The following is a 27,880-nucleotide window of genomic DNA, read 5'->3' on the forward strand; positions in this document are numbered from 1 at the left end:
TCTGGTCGCTGCCCACTTGTTCTCTATTTCAGCGTCTTTGTTGTTATTCTGTTTGCTTGTTTGTTTTATTCTTTAGCTTCCTGTCAAAGGTGAGATCATATGGTATTTGAATTAAGGTCTCAAGGTTCAGGGTTCCCTGGAGACCTTGGAAGCAGGAACGATCAGAAAGGCTTTGCAGAGCCCAGCTGTGCGGAGGAGTCAGAGTCGGGCATCTCAATCCCCATGCAACTCCACTCAGAGCCAATTTATCAGGAGAGGGGCCAGGGCTGATTAACAGGCCCACCCTTCAATCAGGAGAGGGTCCCTGATGGAGCCACCAGGACTGAAATTAACAAGAGGGGTGGATTCTCAGGCGAAGCAGGGGTATTAGCAGAGGAGGGGAAGTAGATACAGGCCAGTAAGACAAGACACAAGCCCTTCATGCCCACTGTCCAGCACCCTAAGGATCCTTCCAGATCAGAGCAACTGGGGAAGCAGGGGAAGATTGCATCCTCTGCATTCACCAGGGTGAGGAGGGAATGGAGGCAGCTCCAGCCAGCCAGCCAATGCAAGAGAAACAAGTGCTTTCTGGACAGTAAGACAGGAGGCCCAGCCCCAAGGACCTTCAGAGTGGACCCCAGTTTCGCCCATTGTTCCTGGGACATTGTTCTCCCTGAGTATCTCTAAAACCCAGAGTGCAGAGCATGAAGGACCTTCCTCAACCTCTTACCTTACCTGTCTGACCTCTCCTCTCTCTTTGCTGGCCACAGGGTACTGTGGGCTGTGGACAGGGTCTGAGTGCTCAGGGGTAAGCAGTGGGGGGCAGAGCCGAGTGAGTTAGAAGGGAGATCACACTTATTTTCTTATTCATTGTTACTCCACCCCCACTGGAAAGTGAGCTCCATACCAACAGAAGTCATGTCTGTCTTGATCACTCTAATGGCCCCCAGCCCGTGACAATAACTGGCACGTAGTGAATAGTTCAGAAAATGAATGTGTGTGATTGAATGAATAGCATGCAAGCAATTTGGAGGCTGCACCCCATCACCTTCTGCCTTCAACTGAGAGACAGATAGATGAGATCAAGCCGGGAACTGAGTCCAAAGCAGGAAGCAAGGAGAAGCTGGACAGGGGCCGGGGTGGAGGGTGTGGGACAGTAGCACAGCTCTAGGCTCAGCCAGACCTGAGTCCCAACCAGGCTTAGGCACCTGTGGGAGCCTGTCTCATGACCAGCCTGAGTCCCTGCTTCCTCAGTTTTGAAATGGGGTTTTTAGATCACTTCCTTCTTGAGAATTGAATGGGTGAAACTGGCACCCAGTGAGTGCTCTCCTCCCCAGATACCTTTTGTCTCTGCTGTCTGCTCTGTAAGGGAGGAAGCTGTTTTCATCAGGTGGTGGGGAGCCAAGTGCTACATCTTCTGGGGCTGGGGAATCGTGAGTTTTAGGAGGGCAGCCTGGAGGGGGTGATGCCTAAGCCACGGGGTAAACGATGCATTGGTGGTGGTAGATCTAGACAGTGACAGGCCCCGGGGCCCCAGTGGAACGTCCTGTGCTGCAACGTTCAGCACGTCTGGCTTATGGCTGGGAGGAAGGTCACTTCAGGGTTGCCTCTGTTTCTGGGGCATGGGATCCAAAGAGATACACAGCAAGCAATTTGGAAAAAGGATTTTATTCACGTTGTGAGAAAACAGCTGCCATGAGTCAAGACCTGGATGGAGACAGGGCTCTGGGGGCTTCCAACCAGTGACCTGGAGAAAGTCCACCTCTTCTCTCTATATCATCGAACCAGGGTCTAAGTTGGGGGTCCAAAAAAGAACACCCACCCCCTTGCTCCCTCAGTGCAGGAGCAGATTCAGGCAGTGTGTTCTTGTTAGACATTAGATTCTCCTGCTCTGCGGATACCTCCCTGCACAGGAAAACGAATCAAATCACCATTCTAGACATTCAGACCAAACTGAATAGCATACCAGCTACTATTTTGGATCAGCAACCAGAAAGAGAACATTCTGAATTGGCCAGCAGAAGGTCAACATTCTTTGTGGGAATTCCCCAGAATTTTAGAATGCGAAATACTTTCTACATGGTTTCATCAGGAGCTGCACATTCTCGAATGCCTATATTCCAAATCAGCCAGAAATCTGACATTTGGTTGATTCGGTTGTCAACCAGGAACCCAGTTTTCTGGCACACCAGTGAAAACCACTTCTACCATTCCGATGTTTAACCAGGAATTCAGTATTCTAGGATGACAAACAAGACCACAATAGTCCAGATAATGGATGAAAACCACAGAGTTCTAAATGTCAACCCTGATCCTCTCTGTGCCAAACTAGAAACCCAATGTTTAAGACCATCAACCAGGCCTCAGCATTCTGGAAGGACAAGTGCAAAGCTCTGCCCTCCAGAACGCTGCCACCCTGCCCCTCAGAGCTCTGTGGATGGCCGCTCCACACTGGCTGAATCGTCCTGGGTGGGGTCGGGTACACGGAAGGAGACATAGGGACAAGTCTTGGAGTTGAGACAAACCAGCTTCTTCAGGGTGGCCGTCTTGACAATGTTGAAGCCCATCTCGCCACCAAACGTGCTTGGCTTCCAGTACTCTGGGGAACAGATGGGATTCCCTAAGAGGCCCTTGAGGGAAAAGGGTGCCCCAATCTCTATCATACTCTCCCCGAAGATGGAGTTTGGATGGCACTTCTCAAGAAGCAGTCCTGGGTAGAACTCCAAGGCATCAATGTCTCCATATAGCTGCTCCAACTCAGCTGCCATCTCCGTCTCTCCTACAAGGGGGAGAAGCTAGAGTCAGAATCACAATGCCATCCATTAAGGTTAATCTGGGGTGGGAGGGGACTTCTAGGTCCACCTTTTTCTGGGGAAAATAAGGGGCTTCAGAAGAACAATCTGAGCAGATGCCCTAAAATCTGGCCTGTCTGACTGATCCTTCTCCAGGGCTGCATTCAAGAAGGAATTTGCTGCTGAAGATGGTGTCAAGGGCCTGCATCTGCCACCAAACAGTGTGTGACCTTGAGCAACTCATTTTACTTCTCTGTGCCCTAATTATCTGATCATTACAACAAGCTGCCCATCTTGTTCCTTCACAGGCAGATTTAAGGCCTTATCCTGGTCTAAGAGCCTGCATTCTGCTGGAGTTCAGAGATGTAATGTAACTTGCCCACGCTCACAGAGACAGATCGAGCAATAGAGTTATTTCTGCCTCTCTGGACTGTCACAGGAGATGGATATTGAACTTCCCTGCCTGTTTTCCCAAATCCACTCTCCACGGGGCACTAGTGCATAGTCATGGGTCATGTTATACCCTCGTCAAAACCCTTTAGTGGCTCCCCATTGTCTTTGACAAGGGTTCCCCAATTTGGCTGCTCAGCAGCTACAGATGAGCAACAACAATGACATACACACACACTCAGAGTATCAGGCACCCCCAGGCCTACTGAACCAGAATCTCAGAGAGACATCTAGGATTTGGAATTTTTAATCAGTTTTCTAAGCAATTCTTAGGTAGCTAATCCATAAATGGGTATTTAGGACCCACTAGACAGAATAAAACCCAAAATCCTTAGTATGTGATCCAAGATTCTAGACAGTGTAGCCCCAACCTCTCATCCCTACCCCTGCCCCACCCCCACAGAAGCTCCTTGCTCCAGCCACACACACGATTGTTCTCCTTAGTACACCCATTGCTTGTGACTCTGTGCTGTTTACTCTCTGTTCCTTCCCTAGAATGCTCTTCCCTCTATTCTTTACCCAGAAAATCTTTATTTATCCTTCAAACTCAGAAGCCACCTCCTTTCCCCCAATGGGGTTACTTGCCATCCCACGGCCCCTATAATCCCAGTCACAGTGCTGGCCACATGTTTCCTCAATGTCTCCCCCACTTTAATGCAAGTCCGCTGAGGGCAGGGACCACGTCCAGGAAACAGCTGCTCACCTGTGAACTCCTGGAAGGAGGTGTAGGGCGTCATGCCAAACCTCTTACGGTACTCATTGAAGGACTGCAGCCGCAGCTCTCGGGATTCCTGGATGGCGTTCACAGCCACATGCAGGACATGCTGGTCTATGTTCCTACCCCCACCGATCTGCCAAGAGATAAACACAGTTGTGGCCTGAGAGCCTGGCCACAGCGTCCTGGAACAGAACTTCAGGCCAGGAGTCCTCCCTGAGCCAGGACAGAGAGTGTGGCCCAACCCTGCCCTCACCATGCTGGGGACCTGATGCTGGGGACATGGTGCCAGGTCTGCCACTGCCATGCCTTCTAGGGACCCCCTGTGAGTCTCAGCTTCCTCATTTTTAAAATGTGGAGAGGGCTGGGGAGACCCCTGTAGTAACTCAACAACCCTCTGAATTTAGGTGGGAACTCCCTACATCTTCTTCAGGAAGGTTCTGGAACTATTGGGTTCAGCACCTACAACTCTGCAGAGAAGATGGCCAGTATGGCCACAGCCAAGAGCTCAGGCAGAGGAGACAAGCAGCACTGCTCTAGAAATGAAATTTGGAGGAACCGAAGGCTCTCTGAGCCGACCAGGGTTAGCAACAGCAGGACAGATGAATATTAACTCCAGAGGCCGAAACATTAGGGCTTTCCTAAGAGAGTTTTAAAATTATACCTGACAGAACTGACATGTGTCTGTCACTCTCTGAATCAGTCCTTACCCAGGCTAAGACAGTCCTTACCTAGGATACGCAGGGATGTTTCATCTTTTAAGGAATTTTGCCAGGAAACCTATTTCTGTTGCTTTTCATTCCGTGTCATAGTATTGAGATGCAACCAGATTTACCGAGCCCCTCGCCTGAAAAAGTGAGCCCCTGGGAACCAACCACCACTAGGACTCAGCTAGAAGGCAGGGAGACAGTGTCCAAGTCACTCCTTTCAGACCAGATAAAGCCACTCACAGGAACGCAGGTAACTATGGCTAATTCTTTTTCCTTCTACCAAGCCTCCAGGAAGACAATGGTCATAAACCAGCAAGGGCAGAGCTGAAACCTTGCCATGAAAACTATGATATATAAACAAATTAAGCGTAACTAACCTTGGAGTTTACCTTCAAGACTAGTGGGGTAACGTGGTATCCTGTGAAGGGAGAGGCCATAGGGTTCAAAGCCCAGGTAACCTGGTGAGGTAAAGAAGGCTCCAGAAAAAAAAAATCTGATTCATAACTATTAAGGTGCATTGGTCTAAAGAAAGTTCTGTTGTTCGAGATGAATCAATAATGTTAATGCTTAGAAAGAGTTCTGTTTGGGTCAAACAAGTGTAACTGGATGGGAAAGAGGAGGAGCATATTTGGGTGAAACCACACATCTTGAAGCAAACCTCACGGCAGCCAGTACCGATCTCAGCCTGACCATTTACAAGCCGTGGGGCTGGTGTGGTTCCCTTGGTGCCCCCAAAAGATATGTTGAAGTCCTAACACCCAGAACCACAAAGGATGTGACCTTATTGGGCACTAGATGTATGTAAGAGGTTATTCATACTCTAGGAGGGTGGCTGATGTCCCAATAAAAAGAAAAACCAGGGACACGGGGAGAACACCAAGTTGGAGCAGTAATTCTTTTACAAACCAAGAAACACCAAGGCTTGCCGGCAGCCACCAGAAGTTGAGAGACAGGCAGGGAGCAGGGTCTCCCCTGGAGCCTTCAGAGAGAGCCTGGCTCCGCCGGCACCTTGATTTTAGACGTCTAGCCTCCAGAACTACTGAAAAACACATTCTGCTGTTTAAAGCTACCTAGTCTGTGGTTCTTTTGCAGCCCAGGGAAACTCATACAGGGACCTTGGGCAGAGGACTGAAGCTAGTCTAAGTCGCTTCCTATGCAAAATGGGGGCAGAAAGAGCATCCACCTGATACGGTTGTGAAATAAGCGAGATAAACCATGCAAAGCAGTTATCCCGTGGTAACCACAAGATGTAGCTTTATGTAGCAATTATCAGGGGAGCCTGGTTTCATCACTTCCCACACTCTTCAATGTCCCAAGAGTGAGCATCCTTCTGCCCTCTGCCCTGTGCCAGAACACAGCAGGGCTTTTAACACACGTCATTATGGTCATTCCTTAAAATTTCTTTGGAAACCACGCAGCCTCACACATGTCTCTGTGTGTCCTCACAGAGAAAAGAAACCATAAAGCAGCCAGCAGCTGCCCACTGGTGGCAGCATATGCTAATTTCAGTCAAATTACCAGGAGGAAACATGAATCCACATGGTGCCACAACTTGGTGATAGGGACAAGGGTTAGAGAGCAACAGAGGAGGGAGAGAGCTGCAGCAAAGGATGTGGGGGCATTCAGACATGGGGACAAGGAGATTTAGGAGGGAGCTGGTTAGGAATTCCAGGGGAAAAGGCTATATTAGTTTGCCAGGGCAGCCATACCAGAGTGCTACCAACTGGGCAGCTTCAACAACAGACATTTTTATCTCTTCACAGTTCTGGAGGCTCAAAGTCCAAGGTCAAGGCGTCCGCGGGGTTGGTTTCATTCTGAGGCTGGGAGATGGCTGTCTTCTGCCTATGCCTTTCCCCTGTGCACACCTCTGAATCCCCTCTTCTCTTAAGGACGCCTGTCAGACCAGGGCCTACCCAATGGTCCCATTTAACCTTAATGCTCTCTTTAAAGACCCTGTCTCCAAATATAGCCACACTCTGAGGTGCTAGCAGTTCAGACTCTCAACATAGGACTTGGGGAAAACATTCAGCCCGTAACAGTGGCCTCTGTTTTAACAGAAGACCTAGCACGTGCAGGCACCGTCACATGTACTGCCATACCCCGAGTGTCCTCCTGGTCCTCAGATCGCCATGCCCTTGACCTCTGGGGCTTTGCTATGCTGTCCCCTCCATCCAGAAAGCAATTACCCCTGCCATCAATACTACCTATTTCCCTGGGAGGTGCCCATCCAGCCCTCAGGTCTCTGCTCAAACATCACTTATCCACAGTCCCCACCTCTGGCTCAGAAGCCCCACTCCAAATCCCCAGAGCACGGTGAGCTCAGTGGGTTTTGCGGATTGTGGTTCCTAACATGTTTTTTGTTTTTTTAATAATTCACATAAGAGAAGCACTTGGCACAGGGCCTAACAGGTAACAAGTGTTCAGCCGATGTTAGCTGTTGCATGACGGTTGTTCTTTTCCAAGATTAAACACCAAAAGGTCAAGCACCAAGGAACCACACTGATCTTGGTCACCACTGTATCCCCAGCAGCTGGCACAGCGCCTGGTACTGCTGGGCGAATGAATGCAGGCATACTCATAGCTGCCCTGCAGGAGTGATACTGGCCCCATTTTTCAGAAAACAAGACTGGGATTTGGATCCAGGTCTGCAGGGTCCCAGAGCCCAGCTGGCCTCACTGAGGCTCCTCCAGGGCTTACCCGGCCAGCACTCTGGCGAGAGAAGGCATCCACCAGGGCCTCAACCCCGTAGTCCGTGAGCATGGAGGTGTTGAACAGGAACTGCTGGTAGCTGTAGACCTGGGAGCCCACCTTGAAGGAGTCGGGCATGAGCGGGTGCCAGTGGTAGAGCTGGTTGAACTCCATGGCGATGCGGTTGCGGTACTGGAACTGGGCTCCAAACAGCAGCTCCGGGTCGAACTTGAGCTGCAGGAAGTAGCCACTCAGCTGCTGCACATACTCCTCGATCACAATCTTGATGGTCTCCCCTGGGAGAAAGGTCAGCGGAGCACAGTGAGTCAGCCACTGGCTTGGGGAGCCAGCTCATGAAGAGTGCTTGTGTTTTGCTCCTGTATTGCTGTTATTGTTTAGTTTCATTTGGCTACATTCACTTGCCTTTTTGGTACCGGGTATGGAAATGGGACTTTCTGTCTCTGGTTGGACTGATGTCCCAAGATAAGAACAGCCAGCAGCTCCTGCATTCCAAAGGGAGGCCATGGGCCCAGCTAACCCAGACATGCACAAGAGTATCCGAGAGCTGGTTCTGGGACCCTGGGGTGACCACCCTCCCACAGCCCAATAAAGGAAGTCAGAGAGGCCATAGAAGATGGGAAAGCAGAAGTTAACTTAGTGAGGGAGCTCAGGGTGCTTGTAAGGGGAGCGGAGGAGGGGAGGGGGATTTGGAGGAGACCCCTCTGAACGAAGCTGTGGCAGCAAGAGAGGGACACTGAGGGCAGAAGGTGACTCTAGTCCCAAATACATTCCCTACACGGTCTTACATATCAGAATTCCTGTGCACAGAGCTTCCTCTGCTCCCTCAGTAACCAGCTACAGAGCAAAGAGCCAGTGAAGAAACAAACTGAATATTCCATAACAGAATGAAAACCAGCCACCTAGATGTTACAAGAAATGGCTATTTTGGCCAATCAGCCATTGGACAAGCGGGCATTTGGCAAATTGGTCTGGACCCACTGGATTTACAGTAGGCAGAGCTGGGTCCAAATGCTGGCCTCACCATTTCTAGCCACCTGCGCTGGGGCCCAGTTACCTAATCTCTGAATTTCTCCTGCCCTACCTGTGAAATGTGTAGTATAATAACATCAGTACAGTAATAGTCACAGGGTCCTGGGGAGGAGTAGAACAAAGGCATCTAACCTGCTTGGCTCAGGGCTTGGCACATTAGGGAGTCAGCTCATGTGGGCAAGAAGCAGGAGAATGGCCTCCCCACACTCCCACATCCACAAAAGGTCAGACTAAGGCTTGCAACCCCACCCCACTCAGGAACGAGCTCCCCTTGTAATGTGGTAGAAACAGCACAGACCTTGGCGGCAGCCAAACCTGGTCCAAATCTTCCTCTACTGCGTGGTCTTGGAGAATTCACTAGGCCTCTCTGAATCTTATTTTTCACAAGAGTAAACATATCTGGCTCATAAGGTTTTCAGGGAGGGTTAAATGAAGCGCTGAATACACAGCTTCATCCCCTTTGGTCATGGCTTGGCCACAGCTTTACCACCAGTCAGTATGCTGGGCAGCCTCCAGCCACAGACGTGCCCTCTCTGGTCAAGCTCTCTGCAATGTTGGGACTTCAGAACCAGCCCCTTCTTCTTCTCTAAACTGTACCTATTCCCAGCGTCTGGCTCTTGCAGGCTCCATCGAATCAGGCACTATATTTGGGACAGCCGTGCCCAGGGAAGCGAGAGGTGGGGGAGGGGGTTGTGGGTGACTCAGAGTGAACACGGCCTGTAGGGGCGTAAGAAGCCGAGTTCCTCTGCAGGAAACCGTCTGACATTTTCGGCTGCAGACTCGCCCCCGTAGGGGACACAAAAATATTTTGTCCCTGAGTCACCTAGAAGCTACCAAACTCCAGGAAGGCACACACATGCCAGGCAGGAAACATGGGGATTTCTGAAGGCTGGAGAAGCTGGGATTTGACCCCCACGTGCAGGGGGTGTCACTGTGTGCATCTGGGTGTGGTACAAGGGGGAAACTGAGGCTTGGGGTGGCTGACAAACCGCAAGTCACATAGCTAATAATCGACCATTGCACCCATCCACGTCATTTTCCAAGGGCCTACAGTGTGTGGAGTGCTTGCCCCTTCCTGACAGCAACAAGTCCACCATTATCCCCAATGTCCAGGTTTGGAAACTGAGGCTCACAGAGAGGAAGGGGCTTGCTGTGGGTCCCATAGCTAGTAAGCAGAAGACCTAGGATTCTAATCCCAGCTCTCTGTCCCCAACCCCTCCATCCCCTGCTGCTCAGGACAGAGGGGACGACCTTCCAGGACAGGGGAGGTTTGGAGTCCTCACCAATAAGGATGAGGCGGGCCGTCTGGAAGAGCTGCTCATCTCCCCAGGTCGGGTGCTCGGCCTTCAGCAGGTCACACACACGGTTATGCTCCCTCAGCCAAAGCGTGGCATAGAGCATGAGCCCGGGAAGCAGGCCAAACACCTCCTGGCCCACGGCCATCTGGCTCTGGGGCGGAACGCCCTGCGGGTAGCGCATCAGCACAGGCGCCTCTTCTACTGACGGCGGGTACATCTCTCCGTCCAGCATCTGCAGGATAGGGCCACCTGGCAACCTGGGGATGGGGCGGGGCTCCTGCACCTACCACACGGACACCCTCTCGCTCCTACTTAAAGCTGCCTGTATCCCATAGGGCACCTGCCCGTCCTCCCTAACTGAGACCTGTTGATTCTGCCTCCTAAATCTCTCCTAAAATGGGTCCCTTTCCCCTGTCCTCACCACCACCATCAGCTGCCAACCCACCTTCCTCTTCCTCCTGCCCCTGGGCAGCCCTTTCTCAGCACAGGGGCCAGACCAGCCCTTTAAAAAAAATCCACATCTCCCACCACACCCTGGCTTAAACCCCTTCCAAGCCCTCTCTCTGCTCTTGGCAAGGATCAGAAATATTTAGCGCGGTCCCTCAGCCGTCTCCACCCTCACCCACCACCATTCAGGTGTCTGGGAGCACCTTCCTTACTTCACTCCCTCCCAGTTCCTCTCCAGGCCTCAGCCCTTTCCCTTCTGATCCTCGAGTCCTCCTCAAACTTCAACTCTTGGCTTAGTTGTAACCCCCTAGGGAAGACTTCCCCATCCTGAGAGCCCTCTTGTGGCTTCTCCCTTGGTGGCAGCTATCAAAAGTGTGATCGATTACACAGCAGTTTCTTCATTCATTCAGTAAATATATACCGAGGGTGTGTACCATGTGCCAAGGACCATTCTTAGGCTTAAAGATTCAGCTGTGAACTACTTTTTAGTTTGGTTTCCGTTTGTTTAGATTTTCACGGTCCAATGCTGTAGCCACTCTACCTGTAGCTGCCGAGCCTTAGAATGTGGCTGGAGTGCGTGAAGAACTGAATTTTTTATTTTACTTAATTTAGATTTAAATTTTGGAAAATCTTTTTGTGCACTTAGAACAGCTAAGGGTGTGTGAATCTACTTTTTCAACTGTAAATTTTATGAACTATAAATACAGATGAGACATCCCCAGTGAAAATTTGGCAGTCGAATTGAGATGTGCTACAAGTGTAAAATATAGACCCAATTTCTAAGGTTTAGCATTAAAAAAGGAATGTGAGATATTTTCTTAATAATTTTGGTATTGAAATGGGGTTGAATGAAATGTATTATTAAAATCGATTTTACCCATTTCTTTTTACTTCTTTTAATGTGGCCACTAGAAAAGTTCTAATTACCTCTGTGGTTCACATCACATTTCTATGGGACAAAAACACCTCGTGGAGCTGGCATCTCAGTGTTTGCGTCCGTGGCCACTGACCAGCTGTGAGTTCCCTGGGGGCGGGGCCCACAAAGATCACGGTCACTGCTCCATAACTGGTTCCGGGGCACATCAGGTGCCCAGTTCACATGGGGGCAAAATTAAATGAACAAAGGCAAAGTGGAAATGCCCATCTCCTACTGAGCCCTACAATCTACCCCCCCAGGATGGCGTGAGAGGACATTTTTGGTTCCTTGTCTGCATCTCTCGCTTGGCATCTTCTCCCAGGGTTGACTGTCTCTCCTCTCCCACCAGCTCCTGCAGCTGACCCTCTCAGGACACCCACCAGGGCCCCCAACAGCCTCTGCCAGGGAAGACCTCGGCGGAAGGTCCTTCCTAAAGCCCTGTCCCCGTGTCCACTGCTACCTGGTACTTGAGTTTCCCATCCTTAAAGAGCCGCAGCTGATACTGACGGTCCAAACTGTCTCCATAAATGTGGCCGAGGTCTACCTGAGGACAGAGAGAGGGTCCACTCAGATTATCAGGAGGTCCTACCCGACTGCCGACAATGTGCACCCGCCAGGTTAGGTCGAGAGAAGCCCTGAGCCCCTCCTAGGTACTCACCCCGTGACCCAAAGCCTTGGTGAAGCCAGGACCCATCTTGCCTGAAGTTTTGAAGAACTGGTGGGTGAAGTGTTGTGCAAAGAAGGCGAACATGAGGTTGGTGCCTTGGGGGTCAGGTATGAACTTCCTCCTGAGCAGGAAGCGACGGCTCAGGAGCTGGGCGTCTGGTAGCTGCTTCTTCCCTGGTTGGGGCCGTGGGTGGGAACGGTAGCGGTGTCCTCTCTGCATCTCCCCCCAGGACCACTGGGCTCCTCACACCAGACTGGTCCGAGCAGGAAGCCCAGGGCAGCTCCCGAGGACCACCTCCCTCCCACCAGATAGCCCCTTGCACTTTCTCTATCGAAAGACCTCTCTGGGAGAAGTGGCATGATGTCTGGAATTTGCTTTTCAACACCCCAGAAAAAGTAAGGTGAGGGAAGAGAGATGAAATAAAATTGGCAAATTTCAGACAAGTCTTCAAACTGGAAGATGGATGCCTAGGAGATCATTTTACTTCCTTCTTAACTTTGTGTATGTTCGCAATTGTGAAAAAGATCATGAGAAGGGAAAAAACGAAGGAGCAGAAGAACTCGGACTGCCCAGCCCTGTGTTTGGAACGGGCTGTGACACTCCCAATCCACGTGAGCACAGGGAAGTCATTTCTTCTGTCTGAGCCTCGACGTCCTCATCCCTAAACTAGGGCAAATGAAGCCTGTTTGGAGGCGTGCATGAGATAATGTAGGCATGACAGAGGACTGGTGAGGTGGGGTCTTTTAAACCAAGGGTCAGCAAACTTGTCCCCTAAAAGTCCAGAGAGTCACTATGTCAGGCTGTGCCAGCGTACAGCCTCTGTCACACCCACTCGGCTTCGCTGTCATAGCAGAAACGAGAGCCACAGACGCACTTAGTGAGTGTGACCATGCTCCGCTTAAGCTTTATTTACCGAACAGGGGTTGGGCTGGATTTGGCCCGCAGGCTGGAGTTTGCCAACATATTTTAGATGCCAGTCTTTCTCTATGTGGAGTAAAGACAAGTCACCTTGAAGCACATGTCTGTCATTATGAGGAAAAATATAAATAAATTCCTTAATTACCTCAAAATCAGATGGGTCGGTGCCCCATGCCCTCACAGAAAGGAATGATTGAATTCCTGTGTTCTGGTAAAGGCATCCTTTCATAACCCCTTCCTCTAGCAGGAGAGGATATCAAGCACTCCCAAGAGGGAACATGGACACGTGCCAGCAAAGAGGAGGCAGAGCCCCAGCTATTCTGGCAGAATGGTCATGCTCGGGGGATAGTAGTTAAACATAAATGCAAACCATCAGCATAGTGCCCCTGAGGCCCATGTAAGAATATCAGTATGTTTGCACGTTTTCAACCTGGGAAAGCACACAACTCTGGGGCTGCGCAGGACCAGGGCTCAACAGCGACATCATGTGGTGGGAACTGAGTGATGGCAGTGGTGGACGGATGCCTCTCTTGTCCTCTCTGTTCTTGAAGTGGAAGTGATGGCTCTGAACTGGGTAAACTCTCAGGTTTTGGACAGTCAGGAATGGAGTGGGAAGAAGGCCTTAGTTAGGAGAAAGATCCCTCCCAGTGACACCGAGTGGGGTTTAGGCAACTAAAAAAATATCGGACTTTATATGTAAACTGCACCGATGAAGCGTGTGAGGCTATTTATTTACATTAGTGAAGAACCAGATAAAAAAGCACACTATTACTTCCCACCTACAATTAAACTTTTAAGTCACTTCCATCCCAGCAGGAACTACCCCCCCCCCTTGCTCCACACATCTGGTGGACAAGGTACAGGCAAAGAGGCTCCTGGAAATGTGGGAACACTTGTCTGACTGCCACTGCAGTCACTTCCTAAGCGACCTCAGGCGAGACCCTCCACCACCCTCTCCTGTTCTCATCCTCCAGCCCTGTCCTCGTTTCTGGTTCTATGTCACGTCTTGCCTTGGTCCACCTAGCTGTGAAATGGGCCAACAATCCCTCTTCTTCCTGTTTTTTCTCAAAGAGGAGAGCTGAGCATCTCCCGTAATCCCCAGGCCCCTCACCCTGCCTCCATTACCTTTGGTCCCCATGGGAGTAGGGCAGTCTTGGGGCACGGAGGGCAGAATTCGAGTGTAATAGCTCACGTTGGAGAAGGACTCCCAGCTGATGTAGTCGTGCGCTGAGTTGTAGGTGGGGGGGCTGGGGATGAGGTTGGAACGCACTGTAAAGGCAAAGATAATGGTGACCAGGGAGTTCCCATCCCCCATCATGCCCCCCTTCACTGCCTTCTCTTGGGTTGGACTTGTTTCATCTGGCATCATAGAGTCTCCCCACCCGCCGCCCTTATCAGATGCCAAGAATTCCAAGAACCAGCAGGATTTCTTGCTCCCTCAGATTGGGGGGCGAGGGGCTTGTCTCCCACCCACCTGTGAGTACCAGGCGCATGAGGGCGTCGCGGATGAAAGTGGCATTGACAAACTCCCAGAACCAGCGCCCGTGTGTCAGCAGGAAGTGGATGAAAGAGGGGCGGGGCCGCAGTGAGTTCCGGAGCCAGGTCCACAGATCAGCTGCAGGGGCGGTGGGAACCACTCAGTCCAGTCCAGCCCTCCTGGCAGGACTGGGCGTAGCCAGAGTGGGGGATGGGAACTGGGAACCAGGGCCAGGATGGAACAGGGTAGAACACGTGGGGCGGGGGTAAGGATGGAGTCCTGGGAGCGATGACACGTGACAGAGCCAGAACCAGGTATGAGGACAGGGGCCAGGGCCAGGGAAGGAGGTTGGGACTGGGCAGTGAAGACTCACCACAGAGGTCCCAGGGGTGTCAGAGATCAAAGCCGGGCAAAGAAAGAGAACAGGGCTATGGCCGGCAATGAGGGCAGGAAGTAGGGGTCTCAGAGGACAAGCCCCAGGAAGCAGGAAGGGCCCAAGATAGAAGGAGTCGGGGCTGGAGGCCCAGCTCACGGATGGTGCAGTTGGGGCCGGAATAGCCCGTGCGGGTGCAGTCACACTGGTAGCGGTCAAGGTCAAAGCGGACGCAGACGCCCTGGTGCTGACATGGGAAGTAACAACAGGGGTTCACTGTGGATGAAAAACAGAGATCAGAGACCACCCCATGATGGTCTCCTGTGGGGGCCAGAGGCACAGACTCAAGTGGCAACTCTGTCCTAACTCATGGGACTTCGCTGTTCCCCTAAGGGCCCTCTCTGTTCCCATGGCTCTGAGCAGAAAGCCCTCAGCCCTGCTGCTTCTAGGCCCAGCTCTGGGTCTGCATGTGACCCACATCAGGGCCCCCAGAGGAAGTCCCCCCCCCCTGCTGCCACCAACAGGGTAGGAGGAAGAGTGCAGGCCCCAGGCTGTAGCATCAAAGGCTAGGAAACAGCTGATAAGACCCCACAGCCACAGGCTTCTAGGGCATTCACTTCCGGCCAAGCCCAGCACTCAGGGCAGGGTTTGTGGGACTCAGAAAGGGGCAAATATGGGGGCGGTTCTCCCAGACCAGCCCCCAACCTCTGGGAACCTGGACACTAGGAGGAAGGCACTGCCCCCCATCCGTCTGTTTTTGTAAAACAAGGACAAGCAGCTACCATAATGTTCCCTTGCAGATGGGGGAACTGAGGCCAGATGCGAGGACACCCAGGCGGGTCACCCAGCAGGTCATAGCAGGCCAACTGCCCATCCCTTCATTTCCAGCCCACCTCACAGACTCAGCCACCAAGTCCAAGGCTACGTGTTTCCCAGGACCCTGTGGGCAGAATGTGGGCTTGAGGGGAGCTGGCTGTCTCTGCTCTCATTCCGGACAAGCCCAGCTTTGGCCCACTTGGCAGGGGTTGGAGTGGCAGAGAAGGGAGGTGGGTCTAGGCTCTAGGATCTCAAGGTAGGTCAGGGACCAAGGGAAAGGAGGCATGTGGCTGGAAAAACCTACTGAGACAGTGGGCAGAAAGCTCTGGCATCAGCCCCTGCCTCCCAGAGAAATCCCCACCAGGAAGTCCCTCCTGTGTCTAACCCAGGTCTTGCCCACCACTGTCCCCTTGCTCAAGTGATTCTTCAAGAGCAAAGTCAGAGACTCCTTAGAGCTCACACAGTGCTCATTCACTGCTTGGCAAGGGAAACCGAGGCTCTGAGAGAGGTAGAGCTTTGGCCAAGGACACAAGAGGGAGCAGGGCCCTCCTGCAGACCCAGGACTCCTGGCTCCTTCCCCAGCCTCCCTCAGGAGTCGCCAGGTCCCCCTCTGCAAACACACTTCCTTATCTGAGCCCAGAGCCAACATTACAGGGAACTTGTATTCTGTGTGCAACTGATTATAGGAGGTCAAGAGGATAGCAAAGAGCCAGAGAAGCCTGAGAAGTCATCTCAGGGTGCTGTGATTAGAGGGCATGACCTTGGGCATGGCCTGGCCCCTCCCCCCTTCACAGCATGAGGCCTGGGCAGCAGGGTCCTTCTGGCCCCTAGCTCGGAGAGGGCCTCCATCACCACCACCCACCACCTCCCCTCAACACACACACACACACACACACACACAAGAAACAAATCATAAGAATCATGCAAATAATTTTGCTTAAAACCTGGCAACTCCTCCCACGCCTACAATGGCATCTTTGTGACCCCTGCAGGAAGGAGGGGCCAGTGGAAAGGAAAGAAGGCTTGACAAAGGCCTTATCAGGCTGACACAGGCAGACTCACAGGCAAGACCCAGGGCAGGAACCTGGCAGGACCCAGCCTCCCCCTCCCAGGGCTGCGGGCCCAGAAATGCCAAGCAGGCCCAGGGATATAGACCGCTCCTCATTGGTCCCTCCTGCTCCAGGCACTGCTCTCTGCCTAATCCACCTTCCCTGGAGCCCCACTGCCCAGCACCCAACCTCAAAAGGATCTCAAGGGGTTGTTCCAGCTGGTTCTGTGGCAGCCCTGCCCTTCAGTCCCAAAGTCAAAAGCTGATCTCCCTCTACTCAGACTGCTGCTCCTCCCTGACAAACTCCCTTCAACCTGACCCCCTGGCTGAGCCCACGCCTTGCCTCCACAGACAGCCTCCCCTGATCATCCACACTTAACTCCACCTGCTCTCTCCCACCCTGGCTCCATGCTCCAACTCAACCTGCTCTTCTCCACAACAAGTCCCCAAGAGAAGGGGCCACACTCGCCCTGACTTTCTCCAGCAGGCACACAGCTGGAGCTCATCCCAGGTCCTGCAAGATCCAGCCACCCAGAGGATCCAGATGGGTTGGCCAGAGCTCAACATTTGTCAACAGATGTTCATAGAATTACTGAAATGAAGCTGGGAAACAGGCTACCTCAAACTTGGCCAAAGAGGGCTTTCATCTTCCCAGCCCAGGGTCGCTGGCTTGGAATCCAGCTTGAAAACTCCCTGCACAGCCCTAGAGCCCTGCCCAGCAGAAGCAGAAAATGCCTGTCCTGCCAGGAGAGGCCTCCTCACAGGCCGGCCGTCCAACTTTCCATCCCTTCTCTCCAGATCTTTCCATAAACACCAACTGCCCCAGGGCAGGAAGAGAAGTTCTGCTCAGCAAGGACATCGGCTGCCTTTGAGGACCAAGGGTGCCAGGGTGGGCAGAGAGGAAACTGGGAGCCACTTTCCCAGGGGTGAGCCTGACCAGGCTGGGCTGTCTTGCCCATTCCCGGCTCAAGTTTACCGACTTAGCACTCCCTTTAAGGGGGCGCGGAGAACTCCCTATGGCCACACGAGGAATGCACAACCCCAGGCCCGCTGCCTCAAAGTCACAGTGCCAAGGCATGAGCTCCTTTCTCTTCCTCTCCCTTCTTCCACCTAGAGGCCTGGATTTGGGGGAGGGATGGGGAAGAAGAGTCACTTTTATCCATAAGTTGTGAATGATCCCAAGTGGGTAGGTTTGTCACCCTTCCTTGGAGGTAGACCTGGAAAAATCCTAAATGAATGAAACCGGAAGCCCTGAGGGATCACCATCCCCTGCCATAACCAGAGCTAAGGAAGGCCTCTCTTCAGTCTAACTTAAATCCTGCATGCTTTCAGGCCAGCCCAGTTCTGGGCTCAGTGGAGGACACCTTGTATAATAGACCATCAAGAAAGAGAACTGGGGAGACGCAGGCACCGAGACCAGTGCGTCTTGCATTCCCACACCCCACACAGGGCCAGGCACCAAGTAGGTGCTGGGAAAAGATATGCCAGAGAGTAGGTGTTCTCTGCTGGCGCTGTGTCCTTGGGCAAGCCCCTTCCGTCCTCTGGGCCTCATTTTTTTGTGCTTCCCTGGAAGAGAATGGAGCAGTCGGGCTCTGGGGAGACTTCCCTCTGCACTCCCCCTTCCTCTCCGGTCTGGGCAGAGATGATCTATCCCGCTCCATTTCTCACACTGATGTGACTCCCACCCCATCAGCAGGCCGCCTTACAACTTGCCCTCCCTGAGGGCAGCCCAGAGGTGAGCTTGATTAGCAGGCCCCTGCGGCACACATTCCCACAGACAAGGCCTGTCCAGGAGAGCCTGGTTCTGGAACCTTCTGCGGATTCAGACAAGGAAATGTCCCCCAGCCCAGGAGTCAGGGCTCTGGATACCGTCAAAGAACATCAAATCCTCCAGGACACAGAGGCACCAGGCAGCAAGAGGCTGGAATGAAATTCCCTGAGAATATTTAGAGAAACTCCAGGGGCTTGGCAGCCACAGAGGAAAAAAAAAAAAAGACCTGTGAGCCAGACCTGGGCTCCAACCCCTACACCCAGCCAGGTCAGCAGCCAGAGGCCAGGCACTTCCACACCAGGCCCCCACAGCTGGGCCACAGCTGGTGGAGCCCAGCTGGAGAGGAAGCTCCATCTCGGTCTGTAGCCGCAGACCCAGCTGGAGCTGCAGATAGGCGGTGGCCAGCAGTAAGTAGCAGGGAGGCCTTGGCATAGGCTGGGTTCCCACCCCATGTGGCCAGCAGGGTCAGCTGGCCTCAGGGACCTCCACCTGACATCGAGGTTGTGCCCTATCCCTAGCCAAGCAGAAAGCACTGCACCAAGTCCAGGAGCTGGAGGGAATGAACTTGAGCATTAAGGATCCCCTGGAACAACCTTGCCCTCCAACCTGGACTCTACCTCTGCCACCACACACGAGACAGAAGCAACATTCTCCCCTGACACCTGCCCTTAGGTGTGTCTGCAGGCCTCATCTCATGGGGGATCAGCCTCTGCTGCCCCTCTGGGGGCAAATACAGACTTTGCACCCCTGATGCCCAGCCACCTAGGACATCAGTTCTTTCAGACTTGGAAGCACAGCCCAAACCTTCTGCCCCTGCACTCAACCTGTCCTCCATTCTTTCCTTCACCCTTGCAGCAGCCTCCGTGATGGTGTCCACCTCCAGTCTCACCCCCGAGCCATCCATCCAACCCACTCCCCTGGGGACCCTCAGGCCCAAGGCCCTGCATTCAAAGGCCCAGGCAGCCAGCACCTTCCACTGCTCCGCATGCTCCTGTCTGCTTCCCACGGTTCAGATCTGCAGGCTTCGGCTCCCGTGCTGCTAGCAGAAAGGCCCTCACAGAGTTTTACAGTAAAGCCTCACGGTATTTCCCCTCAACTCGCCGCCTCCCCCCAGTCCCCATCACCAAGAAGCCTCCCTCAGTTCCTCTCACTTGAGAAGTAACTGCTCCCTCCCCTGGGCCCTGCGGTCACGGCCCTGCTCCCCTCCAGTGGCAGCCTGCTGGCATCTGTCTCCCTTATCGGACTGTGAGCTCCTCCGAGCTCTGGGTCTCAGTTCCAGCCAAAGACCAGCAGAGAGCAAACCTTCAGGAATATTTATGCATGAGGGGAAAAACCCATTCTGTTAAAACATACAATGATATCAAGATAAGTAGAAAAGGCAAAAAAATGGCATGGCTCACTGGGCCTAGTGAGCAAAGGCAGGAAGACTGGCTGGCCAGCCCCGCTGACCCTGGATGGGGCCTCGGAGGAAATGCTGGGCTGATCCAGGAGTTGAGAAGGCTACTCCCTGGGAGCCGGGCAGCCCCAGCTCTGCTCTCTGGGCCTCAGACAACTGGGCTCACCTGGATGGGCCTCAGAGCCCCCTCTGCAGAGTGGGACTACCTCACCTCCAGGGCTACTGCAAGCACCAAAGTGAACCCCCACCGCTGGGCCTTGTGAACTGTCAAGAGCTGGCCCCATGAACTTTCCTCCCCTTCCTCCCACAAACTAGGCCTTTGCTCATACCTAAACCCATGCCTGGAGCCCCCTCCATGCCCCGCCCCCGGCTTCCCCAAATGCCACACACTCAAACCCTCCCCTCCAGGTAACCTGGTCTGGTTCTCATTCCACACAGACATTGTCCCTTGCTCTTCTGAGCACTGACTGAGTCCCAGGAGCCTCCCAGCAGAAAGCTCGACTCCGCTCCCTGCCCCCACCCTCGCTTACAGATGGGAAATGGAGACCCAGAGAAGGAGGGATCTGTCAGTGGGGGCAGTATGTCCAGGCCTTGCACATGTACACACACGTGCACACACAGAAGCAGTCAACCGGAAGAGGGAGGCTGGCTGAGGGAGGAGCTGGATTCCTGCGCCTGGTATATTGTACGCTCATGGTGGTGGCCAGCGGTGCTGGAATTTTACAGGATCTGACCTCCCATGATCTTTGGGTTGATGAATCCAGTTCATTGAGGGGGGCCGGTAGGGGAAGAACTTGCAAAGTGCCTAAAGTCAGAGAGATCCAAGGGTTCCAGCCCTGAGCCCATCTTGTACTGCATAAGCTTGAGGGAGTTACTGCGCCAGCTAAGCCTCAGTTTCCTCATCTGCCCAGTGGGGACCTCGTGGGAGAGGATTTAAACCTCCAGGGAAGAAACCAGGTCTGCATGGTGTGCCGGGGTCCTCGCCGGGGGAGAACTTCACCGGGTCTGGGGATCCGGATAGGTCCCCAGAAAGTTAGAGGTTGGAGAAAGGGAACTAGCCAGCCCGCTTTCCCCTCGATAGTTTCGGATGCTTCCTCCGAAACAGGGCCCCACAGGAAACAGCGGCGTTGTTGGGGAGCTGGGGGCCCAGGACGGGTGAGGGGGCTGGAGCGGAGCTGTCTCCTCTCCCAAAGCTGGCAGGAGATTCCGGTCTGCCCTTTTCCCCAAAGAACCGCGTAGCCTCCCCGTCCCGGACCCCCAGCACGGGCCACACTCCCCCGGGGACTTAAGAGGGCCCCCGCCTGCTCCCCGGCACCGCGAACAGAAAGGTGAAGCTGGGCCAGCGGGAGGAGAGAGGAGGAAGAAGGGCCAGGACCCCGGCGCAGGACGGAGGTCTCTCCGAGGGCAGGGAAGGGGGCTGCCTACCTGGCACGGGCTCCCCGGGATCCACGAGCAGGACCGGGGGCGGCGACAACAGCAACAGGAGCAGCGGGAACCGGAGCCAAGGACTCTGTCCTGCGAGGGGAGAGAGAGGAAGGGCCGACTGAGCCTGCCATTCGGGGCTCCGTGGGGAGGGTTCCTGGGGCACCAGGCGGGGGACTCACGGCTCATGGTGCTGCGGGCGGCCGATGGGTGCGCGGTGCAAACTGGTAGGACCTCGCGTGCGTCTCCAGCTCCGCGGAGCAGCCCCGGCTGGCCCCGCCTGCTTGGCCCACCCCCTCCACACCCATCCCCTGGCCCCACCTCTCCAGCTAGCGGTCACCTCGGCCACCACCCACTCACTTCCCCTACCCCGGGTCCCAGCCAGGACATTTTATTCATCATTCTACGATTGCCACTAAGGCGGTTTTTCACCCGAGATCCTTGAGGCGCTGGAGCTTTCAAAGCTCGGAGGTGCCAGAACTGTGTCCATTTGGTAGACAGGAAACTTGGGCCCAGAGATGAGGTACCATGCAGAGGACACCCAGGGCTTCGGGCAGAACCGAGTAGCTGAGGCTAGAAGCCGCTGGTCTGAACTGCACAGCCCGCGGCCCAGAGAAGAAAGGGGGCCGGGAAAGGGGCAGTGCGGCCGCCGTCCTGCACACGGTTTCCTGGATGAAAGACCCCAAGAGAATGACTGACGCCCCCTCCCCACCCCCAGGCGGGGCTCTGCCCTCTGAGGCCTCCGCGGCCCCAAGCCCAGGAGACCCGCGCTCAAATCCAGACCCTGCGGGGTCCTGGCTGTTACCCGCGCCAGGTGCGTACCCTGCCTCTCGTCCCCAGCTTGCTCCTCTGTAAAATGGGGATAAGAAGAACCACCCCAGAGAGTTCTGGTAAGATTCGATGAGACAGTGCACACAAAGCTCCTGATGCAGTACCAGGCTCACAGTAGGTGCTCAGTTATCAGAACACATATTTTTCAAAACTCTCCGATTCTAAGGCTGCCCAGGGTCGCTGCTCTATTCACCTGCTGACTTTACAGAATCCCAGTGTCCAGCTTCTCTCTCTTTTTTAAAAATAGTTGAGGAAAGCAATGGTAGCAGTCAGACGCTATCCTCCTGAGGCACTCAGAGTCTCCTGTCATTTTTTTTTCCTTGATTTCCCCAGCACACCCAGCCGTGCTGTGGGGCCCCACAGTGGGAAAGGCCTGGCGGGAGGGTGCAGAGGTCCAGTGCCCACTCCCTGGCCCCCTTAGGTGTGGGGTGAGAAGCAAACCAGGTGGAGAAGTGAGACCTGTTGGGAAGCCTCGTCTGCGTCTCCACCCGAGCTGTTCCCATGCTGTGCTGGGGAAAAGCCGGCTGCCCCGGGGAATCGGAGCAAGCCAGGGCAGACTGGGGAGGGGGCGGGGCAGGTGGAGGGCCCTGGGGTTCTGGGACAGGCTGCGACTTTCCCTCCAGCACCAGGTGCAGAGTGCCTGACAACAACCCACACAGAGTAAGGCATGGCTTATTGATCAGAGTGGTCGGGGTGGAGATTCAGGGGCCCAGCCACCCAAAGAGAAGGGGACTTTCTGGTGGTGAAGAAAGGAGAGAAGATACTTGAATGAGGTTCCATGATTCGCTCCGGGGGCCTCCCTCCCTTCGGGCCCGGGCCCAGCGAATTACCATGCCTACACCTTCTGCCTGTTCCTTAACCCCGAGTCACCCGCAAACACCTGTGTGGCCCTGGCACTGGGAGAAAGAGCCTCGGGCTGGGAGTCAGGAGAACCCAGTTCAAGTCTCAGTTCCTCCAAGATTTGACCCTGGACAAGTCTCTGCAGCTCTCCAGGCCTCTGGTCCCCATCTGAACGACAGGTCATACCAGGTGGTCTCTGAGAACAGGTTTTGCCTGGAGGGATCAAGCCCTCACTGTGGCCAGGCTCGGTGACCAGCGCAGGAAATCTGGAGATGAAGGCAGAGAAGGAGAGGCCAGAGAGAGGTGGCAGGCAGGACACCGGTGCCATCCCCCAGGAATAGGGCAAAGCCAGGACAGTGGAGTAGGGGAGGGGAGGCAAGCGCAAGGGTGGCAGAGAAGTGCCTGGACTGTGTGAGCCGTGATTGGCCAGGGGCCTTCAGGGAAAGAGAGGTGTTGAGGGGGGCAACTGGGTTTCTGGCCCAGGGCTGGGGATGACCCCCAGGGAAGGAACCAGGGAGGGGGGCTGTGCAGTTCACGTCTGGACTTGTGTTTGGGCCATCTCAGCGGCAGGGTCCAGCACACAGCTGGGTCCGGGGAGAGGTGCAGCTGGCCTTGGCCCCAGCCCTGGGGAAGGGCACTGCACAGGGTCACCTGTCCTCGGTCCTCAGCTCCAAAGCCTATAGCCTCAACCAGCCAGGGAGAGGGAGTTTTCCTAGCCTTCAGGACGGCGAACTTCCACTCAGCTCCCTCCGGTGTCCCCTGGGAACCTCCTCCCACACGACTCCTTTTTCTGTCTTTAGGAAACTCCTGTGCTCCCCCTGCTCACAGCAGGTGGCATGCTGCCTTACACTGTCCCTCTGTTCCCTTATGAAGCAGTGAGCATCGGGGTTGCTCTTGCCCCAGGGCCAAGCGCCAGCTCTGATGCACAGAAGACATCCAGCAAGTGCTGGTTGACTGAGTGGAGAGATTAGTGGGTGTCTGCATGAGTGGCTGAGTACATGAAAAAATACAGACCTTCCCTCAGTGAGTGAGGGTACAGGGCCAGTCTCATCAAGGTGACTGCCAGCCCACCCATCCGCTGTGACTGCCACCAAAAGTATCAGTGCCCTGCCTCAGTTTCCCTACTTTTCCCAGCTGGGTCCATTGGCTAGCACCCCCACACTCACAGTCCCACCCTAGACCCTGAGACCACCCCAGGCAAAGACAATCGGGGGCCCCCCTCCTTCCCTCTTCCCTACACCCCGTTGGTGACATGGGGTGAAGCTCCTCTCTCTGCCAATCCCCAGCCCCACCCAACTCCACCACAACACATGCTCTCCTGGCAACACTACCAGATGCTCTAGGGAGGGCCTGAGAAATGGCCCAGGAGAGGTCCCGCCCCTCCTGGGTCCCACCCACTATTTGGAAATCTAGAGCTGACTCTTACCTGAATCACCCAGGGACCCAGCCTCACCCAGCCCCACCTCGGGAAGCAGCCTCTCAGGCCAGGAAGAGCTGGAACCCACCCAGCATCCCTTCAGACCCCACCCCCCAGTTCTGACTAGCCCTCAGTGTCGCCTTAGGCAGACACTGCCCCTCTTGGGCCTCAGTTTCCCCATCTTTACATTGGAGTTAATGCCATTCTTACAAGACTTATTGTGAGGAGTCCTGTGAAGCAGGTGGTCTGTGTGAGCACACCTGGCCTCCAGGGGGAGCTCAGTGTTCCCTTCTTGAGCAGGAGGGCCCCCCCCCCCAGCAAAGTCCCCTTCCTCCTTCTCTTTGCCAACCCAGTGCCAGGCTAGGCCCGGGGAACTGGTGGTAGGAATAGTAAGTGCCAGTCTTTCTCCAGTGCCAACTGCGTGCCAGGAAGAATGGAATGCATTTTACATGCAGGGCCCGTGCAATTACTCCCCAGGCCTATTCTTACCTCCTTCTTTCAGAGACAGAAACCAAGGTCCAGAGAGCTGAGGTGTCTGGCCCAAGGTGGCACAACTAACCCTTTTGTTCTGGGATACTAGGTAGCACATACCTAAATCCCCGCACAGCCAGCCAGGGTTCGGAGGAGAAAGAAATGCACCGTCAGGGTGGTGCTCAGCTGGGTGTGGGGAGTGGGGGTCCAATCTCAGCATCATAGTTCAGCTGCGAAGCTAAGGGCTGAGAGTCACAAAATATTTTTACATCCCTTTCTCACGGAAACCCTCAAAGCACCCCAGGAAGAAGGTATTATCTCCAGCATGCAAATGAGGAAACCGAGGCTCAAAGATTTCCCTAGATAGTGCGGGTGAGGGGGAGGAAGAGGAGGAGGAGCCAGGCCCACTGCTGGAACAGGGGCCGTGTAGCAGGCATTCATGCGAAGGGGTTTGGGTGCACCGAGTTCTCTGCATCATCACAGCTCCACGAAATAGGTCTTCCTGTCCCCATTACTGTAAACAAAGAAGCCTACCTGCTAAAGGCCACAGGCTAATAGGTGAGAGGGGGGATCTGAGCCATGGTGGGTTTGATGTCAGTGTCCATGAGCTTAACCCTTTGTTGCCTTCATCCCTGGCTCTCTTGGCTCCCAAGCCCTGAATGTTTAAAACAAACACCCAAATCCTGGTGGAGGCTGGCCAAGAAGGCAGACAAACAAGCAGTAGATTGGTGAGCGGGGAGTCCCCAAGCTCATCTGGGGAGTTTCCACTGCAAGGTTCCTTGTCCTACTGACCTCACCACTAGGCAGCTGGGGTCATCTGATCAACACAGGATGGCATGTGGTCACGCCACTGGCATCCCCCAGCCCACCCGCACCAGAAGCGCAGCCTGCAGAGCGTTGGCCATCAGCTCCAGGGATCTGGGGCCCCAGCCTCCTGTGACAAAGGAACCAGAGGAGCCTGGGAAAGAGCCAGTGGGTCTTGCTGAGGGACAGTAGTTGCTCTGGAGGATGCCAGGGCTGTAACATGTCAGTGCCCACGTCCCCCCCCTCCTCCCCCATATTTGAAGAAAGGAGCTGTTTCCCTCCCAACTCTGCTCGGAAATTTCCGTAGCTCCCACTGCCCCAGACTCCAGCCTGGCTTTCAAGTCTGAGCAGCGGGATGTCATAGAAAGAGCCCTGACATGGAGACCCAGGAGCTTCTAGTAACGTGACCCCCTGAACTCACTCTGCGACCTTGGACAAGTCATGCTCTTGAGCCGCCCTTTCCCTCCTTGTGAAATAAGCCTGTTTCATTCAATGTGCAAAAGACAGGGAGCACAGGTTTCAGAGTCGGGCAGAGCTGGACTTGGAGCCCGGCTTCCGTACTCTCGCTGGGTGGCTGGGAGCCGGCCGTGTGTCATCTCGGAGTCTCAGCTTCCAGGTGAAAATAAGGACAATCATCATAATAACTATTTCCTGGGACCACTGTGAGGATAGAATCACTTAGCTCAATTCCTCGCATGCAGGAGATACTTGGTAAATGATTATTATCAGTGCACTTATTGTTATTACTAATTGTATAATTAATCCAATTCTGTCAGTGTGGTCCTAGACGTAGAAAAAGACAAAATTGAACCAGATACGTAAGAAGAATTTAAGACAGAACGACAGGCAAGTTCTAGCCGACAGCACCAGGAATGCTTTGGCCTGTGAGCAGTGAGGACTCAAACAGGGGAACTTCAACAAGAGTAAAAGGAGGGGTGTCTTCTTCTTCAGTGACGAGGCCCGAGGTGAGCAGCCCAGGCCTCGGTGACTGCTCCGTGGAGCCCACGGGGGCCAGGCTCTTTCCATCTCTCTGCTCCTCACCCTCAGGGGCGGCCCCAGCAGAGTCCCACTGACAACTCCTTTGCCGGGAGGGTTTGGAAGTTGAGTTTTTGGATGAGGTGGGAAGGCACAGGGAGCTGGAGATGGAGACAGAGCCAGAATAATCTGGAGTCCCTGCTGCGTGGGCCACGGTTTCTGACGCGCAGCTCTGCAGAGAATCCAGGAACAAATAGGAGCTGCAGATGGCCGAGGCGAGCAGGCCTTCTTTGTCCCAGGGCCGCATCTGAGAACTACAGGACCACAGCGGGTCAGAGCCAGGAGCTCCCTGAGAAGGTCCAACCCAACCCCTCAGGTGACAGACTCAGAGACTCAGAGCAAGGCAGAGAGACTTGCCCAAACAGGCCAAGTGTCTTTTCTCTGTGTCCTGTGGCCTCTTTTTGTAAAACGACTGACCTCGGTTGAAGTTGCACTAGAAACACCAATGCTCCCTAGAACGTCTCATCCTTCACAAACTCACAGCTGATGAACTGAGCGTTTACTGGGCAGGAATTCATACTTCCAAACAACTCTTTGATTCTCAGGCAAGGGCCTTAAAAGTCCATTCTCCTCAGCCTTTCGGATAGACCTGGGCTGACTCATCGTTCGCCTGGAATGTGCGTTCCTGCCTTAACGCCTCATTAATAACCTACTGTCATTCCTTCCGTGCCTCTGTACAGTTCACAAAAACATTTTCACTTGCATTATATTCTCTTTTCATCCATGCAGCAATCTTTTGACATAGGTGTGTTTAGCTCCTGAAAAAGTCGGGATTTTTTCCATTATAAGTGACATCCCCCCAATTCCAGATGATTTTGGCAAAGGAAGGGGAATTGTTGTCTGCCAAGCTGACAAGTGGGAACAGGTATGGCTGCATCCAGGTGTAAGATTCTTTCTCTCTTACTTTCTCCCTCCTCTGTCTCTCTTATCATTCCCCCCCCCTTGGTGGCTTCATTCTCAGCAGGTGCTCCCCAAGGACTCTGCCCTAGTGCCCCAACCCCAAATGACAGGAGAACTCCTCTTTCCTGGGTACTGCCAATTGCTCTGGCTTAGCTTGTGTGCCCATCCCCAAATCAAATATTGCAACCAGGGAGATGAAAGGTCCTGACTCTGATGGGCCAGCCCTAAACCGCGTGCCCACGTGGACTGAGGATGGAAGAGGGATGATCTGCCAGAGAAAACTGGCGCCATCATCAGCAGGAGAGGGAAGGGATGCAGGGCAGCCAGAAGCAGCTGGTACCCACTAGCGCTCCATTTCTCCATGTGACAGACGAGGATGTCAAGGCTCAGCAAAATGAGGTGACTTTTGCCTGAAGCCTCTGGGCTGGTAGGAAAGGAGGTTCTCTTGCCTTTGGCCGTGAGCCTGGATGGAGAGGACAGTCTGGAGCCTAGCAGGCATCAGAGCCCCACCCTCCACCCCCGGAGGGAGGGACGAGGGTTTGGAGGGATGCTGGACTCCAGGCCGCCTCTCCTCTCACTCCCAGTGTTGCCCTCAGCAGGGAAAGCTGTTCATTCTCACTGAACAACCAATGCAGGCCCGACACTGCTG

The 27,880-nt window shown here is 54.1% G+C and overlaps 1 protein-coding gene across 1 annotated transcript; it reads right to left on the reverse strand.

Annotated features, from left to right (window-relative positions):
* Positions 1 to 1,628: 1,628 nt before the first annotated feature.
* On the reverse strand, positions 1,629 to 21,198 carry PTGS1 (prostaglandin-endoperoxide synthase 1). Its single transcript, XM_053656413.1, has 11 exons — positions 21,116 to 21,198; positions 20,937 to 21,026; positions 14,640 to 14,756; positions 14,105 to 14,245; positions 13,756 to 13,899; positions 11,704 to 11,885; positions 11,506 to 11,589; positions 9,668 to 9,914; positions 7,344 to 7,630; positions 3,925 to 4,072; positions 1,629 to 2,758 (listed from the first exon to the last, which is right to left on the reverse strand). The coding sequence occupies exons 1-11, from the start codon at positions 21,120 to 21,122 to the stop codon at positions 2,403 to 2,405; spliced, it is 1,803 nt and encodes a 600-aa protein (XP_053512388.1). The 5' UTR covers positions 21,123 to 21,198; the 3' UTR covers positions 1,629 to 2,402.
* Between the last annotated feature and the right edge of the window lie 6,682 nt (positions 21,199 to 27,880).

Source organism: Artibeus jamaicensis, unplaced genomic scaffold (assembly GCF_021234435.1).
Source record: "Artibeus jamaicensis isolate MK-2021 breed Jamaican fruit bat unplaced genomic scaffold, CSHL_Jam_final scaffold_1964, whole genome shotgun sequence".
NCBI classification, from domain to species: Eukaryota; Metazoa; Chordata; class Mammalia; order Chiroptera; family Phyllostomidae; genus Artibeus; species Artibeus jamaicensis.